Source organism: Lactuca serriola, chromosome 1 (genome assembly GCF_051521515.1).
Source record: "Lactuca serriola cultivar US96UC23 chromosome 1, Lser_US96UC23_V15, whole genome shotgun sequence".
Classification (NCBI taxonomy): Eukaryota; Viridiplantae; Streptophyta; class Magnoliopsida; order Asterales; family Asteraceae; genus Lactuca; species Lactuca serriola.
In genome coordinates this window covers 191005757-191013826 of record NC_136408.1, presented here as the reverse complement: position 1 = coordinate 191013826, position 8070 = coordinate 191005757, and the positions used below count along the sequence as shown (strand labels likewise).

General features: G+C 33.5%; 1 protein-coding gene across 1 annotated transcript; it reads left to right on the top strand.

Moving 5' to 3' along the window:
• Positions 1 to 6688: 6688 nt before the first annotated feature.
• LOC145064694 (uncharacterized) lies at positions 6689 to 7382 on the top strand. The gene is made up of 2 exons (XM_079012095.1): positions 6689 to 7003; positions 7146 to 7382. The coding sequence occupies exons 1-2, from the start codon at positions 6689 to 6691 to the stop codon at positions 7380 to 7382; spliced, it is 552 nt and encodes a 183-aa protein (XP_078868221.1).
• Positions 7383 to 8070: the final 688 nt, after the last annotated feature.

Genomic DNA, 8070 nt, shown 5'->3' with positions numbered 1-8070 from the left:
GAAAATTTGGTTTTTGTGGAATAAACTTTGAAGTTGTTTTGGAAATTCCTTTAACGAATGTTTGATGGTTTTTAGATTTTCGAACATTTTCATATTTTCGAATATTCTCAAACTTTTGATTTGTTCTTTTTGAAGAAAATTTGTTGTTCACATTTGTTGATTTTGTGAAAGATGAATGTGAATTTGAAAATTTTTTATGACTATTTGAAGAAAATTGCTTTTGAGAAATATTTGTTTGAAAAATCCTTTGAATTTGACTTTTGATATTCACACGAAATCGATAGAGCGGGATTTTTCTTTGTTGGTTCATTTTATTGCTTTTCATTTGTCACAACATTCCAAAACATTCTTTTTCTTGCCTGTCTTTTCGAAATTGCTTTTTCTTTCGAAAATTTGTTAACAAGATCTTTAAATTCTTGTGAATTAAGTTTCACATTCTCATTTGTTTTACTTGATTCTTGTTTCAAAATTTCTTTTGAAACTTCTCATTTTTCAACCCACTTTCGTATTGTGGTTTTTGTCTTTGAAAAACATACGAATTCTTTGTTAGATTCTTTTCGACAGTGCTTTGATTGGAAAAGAATCCTTCGTTTGATGTTTTCTTGTTATCTTCTTCAACCATTTTGTTGAACTCTAGTTTTATGTTTTCAACATTCCCAGTAGTGACAAACACTTGATTCGGAAATACAACATTATCTGTGCACTTGAAATTCGGATAACCACTGTGTTGGTTTCCAAATAGTGAGCACCTTTGTCAGACAACACTCTGTCGAAATTTTTAGTGTCTCCAAACAATTGATCAACAACAATTCATGGAATTGTTGTTTCGTTAGAAACGTTCTTTTCTTTTTCAAAATTGTTCGACACATCATTTTCATTCTCATCTTTACTATCATCAGTTTGACTGTCTCGTACCTCCACATCATCAAAATCACAAACTTTTGAAGTAGAGGGTCTATCACTGTCATCCTCAACCATCGAATCATTATAAATTTCTTTACCTTTTGACTTAGATGTGACATTAATGATTGATAACTGAGAACAATCAACACTTTCCTCCTCCTCAATTTCACTGATTTCGCTAAAACAATCAGAATTGTCTTTGATATCAACAAAATTAGATTGAGAGTCAAGTTTCGAATTCTTAGTTCTTTTCAAAATTTTGAGTTGTTCACTTTTTGTCAAACTTTCATTCACAATCTCAATAAGTTCATCAGCATTCATAAAATTATCTATCTTAACAATACCATAAGCAAATCTATCATCAGACACTTTGTTAAAGTCTGCTATGGTTTGTTCACAATCATAAGACAAAATATCAACCTTCTGTCTCTTAAAAGTAAGAAAAGGTAATAATTTCTTATGTTGTTCTTTACTAATATCACATGAATGATGCAATGCAGTCAATTTAACATAAAGACGTTTAGTTGAATTACAATATATGTTTCTTTGTGCAAGAAACATCCTTACATCTCTATCCAAATTCTCTCTATCATTATTGACATTTTTTCTTTGTAATTCTAAGTACTCCCTGCTACGTTTCGAATCTAGAAGTTTTTGGGTCTCTAGCAGTTGAGTACTTGATATCTTGGCTTCGTTACTAGATGACACAACAATAGTATCAAAATAAGCAACAGTATCATCAAATGCAACTATTTCATAATCATATGATTATTAAGGAATATTAAAGGATTGAAGAATAGAACGTACCTTTGTAGTCATTGGTGATTTGTCTCCATATTTAGTTATGAAACAATGACCAGTCACCTTTTCATTCTCGTCCTCCTCAAACTGTGCAAACATAGCTCCATGAGTTGGATTTCGCATTTCCTCATCATCAGATCCTGAAGACCAAATCTGATAAGTTCCATACTCCTCACCTTCACCTTGAGCAACCAAAGATAACTCCTTCGTCTTCGCACAAAATTCTTCCAATCTTTCAACATAATAGGCTTTATCCTTGACCTTATTATTTTTCTCCTCTTTCTTACGAAGCATACAATCATTAGCTAAATGATTAGCTCCGTTGCAATAATGACAATCAACTCCTGATTCTCCCTTAAGATTCTTTTCAAGCTTCGACTCTTTTGCCTTCTCATCATATTTCTCAAACCTTTTCTTTTCCTCAGCACCAGACTTGCTCACATAGTTTCCCTTAACTTCACTCTGCTTCACCTTCGGATTAAATCGTTTCTTGAAAAACTTTTTCACTCGATTGTTTGAGTAAAAAGCAACTGCTCATCCTCAGAGTTCATGATAAAACCTTCTTCATCCAAATCCTTTTTCTCAACAGTCTCAACCTCAGATACTTTCGAAACAAGATCCAATGGACCTCCTAAGCTTTGTTTTGACTCTTCCACCATTTCATTAACTTCACTTTCGATGAAGTATCGAAGCTTTGTTGATTCTTCACCATCATGCTTACACTTCTCCACTCCTTACGAAGTCCCATCACAAATGTAAGATTGAACTCCATGGAAGACCTTGTAATCCCATAGTGATTACACCTGTAAATCAACTCATTCAGACGATCATAATAAACTTCAATTGTTTCACTCTCTTTTTGTCTGAATTCCTTCAGCTCAACCAAGCATTGTTTAACAGAGTTGATATTCGTTTTCTCACTCCCCTGATATTTCTCTTTGAGAGTATTTCATATCTCTTTTGCAGTTTTACAACCACGGATGTAGTTGTAAACAACAGGTGGTAAAGCACCTCTCAGCTCTCTCATACAACGCTTCTCATTGTTTTTTAGCCTTGTTGCATGTTCTTTTATTGTAGAAGTTAATCCAGATGATCCTAAATTTTGAGCATTCGATGGTGGTTGAACACTTCCTTTGATGCAATTCCATAACTCTTCATCCAATCCATTGAGATGGTCTTCCATACGATCCGCCCATTGATCTTAGTAATTTGGAATCAACATTGGAATTTGTGTTGATGATCTAAGCAGATGAGAATACGATGTCATAGTGTTCATGTTGAAGTTCGCCATTCTTGTACGAATGAGGATTTTCAGAAAACTTTGAGAAAATTGAAGATTGAAAGAATAAATTGATCAGAAACTTGAAATCGATCACCAGATTATACAATTCGAACACAAAATCTAAACAAAACTGTAGATCTAAGACGATTTTCAGAATCGAAATGTACAAAATCTTTTGAGACACAATCTTGACTAAAAAATGAACGATTCAAATGAAAATCAGATCATTGCAGTTTGAATCCTGCTCTAATACCAATTGTAGAAGAATTGTTACGAGTAATCGAAAGTAAATCAGAGTAATTCAAGTAATAATTTTGAATGAACACACGATGTAAATATGATCTGGTTTCAGCTTCAATTACTTTCAAGAACTTGAGTACAAAACAGATAGAAGAATTGGGAAAACTCTCTTATTTACACTCAAGTTTAGACCCTATTTATAGGATACTAAAAGTACAAAAAATACTAAGGACTAAACATTTAGTTTCAACAGAACAAATGCCTTAGTAAATACATACGAAATTACAGAACAAACACTTCGACTCTTTACAACATTTCGATCCTAACAAATACACACAACCATGCTTACAACACTAGGTTGGACCGTCACCGAGCCTTCAACTACTAGTTGGACCGCTCACGAGCCTACAACATAAGTTGGACCGCTCTCGAGCCTACAACATAAGTTGGACCGCTCCCTTGGGCTTCTGATATCAACTGGATCGCCCAAGTATCTTGGCCTTCAACACAAAGAAGGACCGCTTCAACCCCATAACATAATAACATGTAGACTTATACAACTATAAACAATGGCCAACAAGTACAAGTAATCATAAAGATCTACTAGTCTAACATATAACCAGTGAATATATGTAATCATATAGATCTACTAGTCTAACATATAACCATCATAGCATTATCCTAAATACCATGATACATAACCCACAGGGCCGACATCGGTACCTTCGACCCATGATTACAGTGGGGAGAACTCACCTCACAATCTGAACGATAGTTGAACTGATCACTGCACCAAACACTGGCTCTACGGGTCACCTGTACAACACACATGGACCAAGCCTTAACCTACTACTAAAAATACCCCAAATGACCTAAACTCAAACTTGGTCAAGGTCAATGGTCAACGGTCAACGGTCAAAAATCAAAGATCAACCTCCAACTGGTCGCCACGACATGACCAACCTTGGCCACGTCGTGGCTATTAAAGGCCCGTTTGGTGAGGAGAACACCGTGGGATAGAATAGAACTACAACTTTTGAGAAGGTGTTTGGCATGCCTAGAACTAAAACAAAGTAAAAGTTTGACCAAGTCCAATGGGACAATTCACTGGAAAAATAGTCCCACCAAAAAAGGTGGAACTCAACAGAATACGTTCTCCTCTTTTCTCAATCTGACGAAAATATCCCTGGAACGGGTCTCACCTTGCGTCTCCGACTTTCTCGTTATCCACCATTCTTATGAAATTACCCTCTTCTTCAATATCATCGTCTTCCTATATCAATTGCACACAGAAATTGATTTTTTCATATTACTGATTACCGATTTTTTTTCAATATCATCGTCTTCCTATATCAATTGCACACGGAAATTGATTTTTTCATATTACTGATTACTGATTTTTTTTCAATATCATCGTCTTCAATCTCATCTTTGTCTTCCAGGATATCTACGCATTCGATTGTATCATCCCATGTACAATTTTTTTTTTGTTAAACTTCATCTGTTTACTTACTTGATTGACTTCGATTTTTCTTCTACATTTCTTGATTTCTTGATAATCACCTTCATCTTGATCTGCTCTTTAGTTATTAGTTGATTTCTTGATAATCAATTAACCAAGTTCTGACAACTTCCTGCTTAAGTGTATAGTTTCTTGATTTCTTGACAAATGATTATGCAATTTCTTCTTTTCTCATTCCCTTATAATTAAATATGAGCAGTTTTGATTTTCAAAAAAAATATTTTTTTCCTCTGTTGCTACTCATGTTATCAATTCGAGTAATTTCCATGCAAATGGAATGGTATAATTTGTACCAATGAACAAGATAAATTTTAGACGAAAATGCCCCTGAATCTTTTACCTCACTAGAAGACAAGACTATCATCTTCAGACTTGATGAACTCCTGCAATGGGTTTATTTCAAATCTCCTGCCTAATTCATTTTTAGATACTAAATTTTAGACGAAAATGCTCATGAATCTACATAGCTGCCACTGAATATTTGTAGCCATTAGAGAATAGATTAGACATGATTTCGAAAAGGTCCATAGAAATACAACATATCACACATGAAAATGATGAAAATTGTATAAATGAGTTACGTATCGATAGAAATGCATTTGCACATTTATGCGAGTTAGTACACACTCATGGTGGATTATTAGACGATGTTTTAGTGACCATTGAGGAGCAAGTTGCTACATTCCTAAACATATTAGCACACCACAAAAAAACAGATGTATTCAAGTTAGATTATATCGGTCTAGGGAAGCGATAAGTCGGTATTTTCATTGAGTTTTGGGTGCAGTAATGCGTATACAAGAGATATTGTTTGTCAACCCAACGCCAGTTGCAAATGATTGTACGGAAAACTGGTGGAAGTGGTTCAAGGTAACCACTATAACATTACTATGATATATTACAAATTAATATAAGGTCTTAACTAAAAGTTAATATAAGATTTTAACTAACAACGAATTAATATTTTCTTTATAGGGTTGTCTAGGAGCCATTGATGGAACTTATATTGAAGTTAATTCCCTTGAATCGGATAAACCAAGGTACCGAACAAGAAAGGTTAATATAGCAATGAATGTGTTAGGTGTCTGTAATCGTGACATAAATTTTGTCTACGTCTTAGCTGGTTGGGAAGGTTCGGCTACTGATTCAAGGGTTTTGCGGGATGCAATTACTAGACATAATGGATTAAAGATTCCAGTTGGTAAGCTAATACAATAATTACTAAATATTGAAAGTAAATATAGTTACATATTCATACCTATTGTTTTATTTACTATAGGTAACTATTATTTGGCTGATGGAGGATATATCAACGGTGAAGGTTTTTTGGAACCATATAGAGGTACTAGGTATCATTTACGGGAATGGGAAGGTAGCACACATGCACCTACAAACAAGGAAGAATACTTTAACATGAAACACTCACAAAGAAAGGAATGTTTTTGAAATGTGTTTTGGTCTACTAAAGAGACGTTGGGCTATATTAAGAAGTCCTTCATTTTATCCAATTAGAATTCAAGGGAGAATAGTCATGGCATGTGCTTTGCTACATAATTTTATTAAGACACACATGACTCTTGATCCGGAGGATAACACGCCTACCGATGTCGAACATATGTCTATCGGGGAAGAGCAACCAAATCAATTTCAAATTGTGGATGTGGTTGAATCAAGTAGTGAATGGACTCAATGGAGGGATGACTTAGTTGAAGAAATTTTTGATTCTTGGATGTCAACTAAATCCTAGTAGATTGTTTTTGAATGTTAGAACTTTTATTTTTAAGTTTGTTATTTTTAATTATTATGAACGTCAACCAATTTGAATTTTGTATATGTTTTTTGTATTAATTTTAACTAAGTGGACGAATCATTTTAATATTTTTCATTTTTTTTCTATTTACCTTTGTTATGTATAATATGTCAAAAGCAGGTAACAGATCATGGCAGATAGGTGTCAATGGACTCAAGAAGAAGAGGATGCGTTGATTACCATCCTTCAAGACATTGTTGTTATTGGTGGTAGAGGTGATAATGGAAGCTTTTGGCCAGGAACCTATGATCAAGTCGTTCTAAAGTTGCGGGAAAAAGTCGTGGGTATTAATATAACAACAAAACATGTCCAAAACAAAATCAAACGTTTAAAATATAATTTTTATGTTGTATATGATATGAAAAATACAAGTGGGTTTGGTTGGGATGATGCTCGCAAATGTGTAGTAGTTGATTCTCCTGAGATATTAAAGGAATATCTAAAGGTTAGTGAATATATATATATATATATATATATATATATATATATATATATATATATATATATATATATATATATATATTATTTGTATGCATATCTAAGTATTAAATATATGGTTTTAATTGTAACTTTGTTTGTTTTACTAGAAACATCCAAACAAAAACTATGTCGCGAACAAACCATTCCCTGCATACGAGCGACTAGCAAATGTTTTTAGTAAAGATCGAGCTACAGGTGGTATGGTTGAATCGGCGGCTGATTTGATAGAAAATCAAAATATTGATAATGAAGAAGGAGAAAGTTTTCCATTGTCTAATTCTAATCCTCAAAACACCGCAACTTCCTCCAATCCAAATCCCAAAGATTCGACGCGAAATAAATAAAGAAAAGCGGCATCTGAAGAAGTAACACATGTAATTCAAATGGGGTTAGCTACTGTATCCGAGAAAATCCAGAAAATGACTAGGGCTATTACGTCCTCTAATAATAACCTCACAGAGTTAAAAACCATACATGAAGAGTTAAAGACCATGGAGTTGTCTTCTTCAAAATTCATGCGAGTTTGTTTGAAGTTTACAAAAAACCTGAATTTGTTACCGATGTGGAATAATTTGGACGCAGCTACCAAACCACTTTTTGCGAAGGCTATATTGGAAGATGATAACTAAAGTATCTTATTTTTTTTATTTAAAATAAAGTATTTTGGAAACCATTTTGGTTTAGAACTTTGTTAATTTTGAAACAATTTTGATTATTTGGTATTAAAACTTGTTTCTATGAGAATTTTAATATTTTTTTTTAATAAAAAATGTCTATTTTGAAGTTATGTATGTTAAATAGAGTTATTATGAATATTTTTTGCAAAAGGGTAGTATGGTCATTTTTACATCTTGTTCTGTCCCGTTCTATTGTTACCAAACAGTTTCTGTGACAACCCGAAATTTTTTGCCTTGTAAAGTCCAGCTATTCAACTCAATCGAGTGTCAGACCCATTTTTGTTATCAGTTAGCATCGTTTAGAGTCTGTTTAAGGGATCAAAGCTCAGTACATTCAAGCATTTGGTATAGGTTT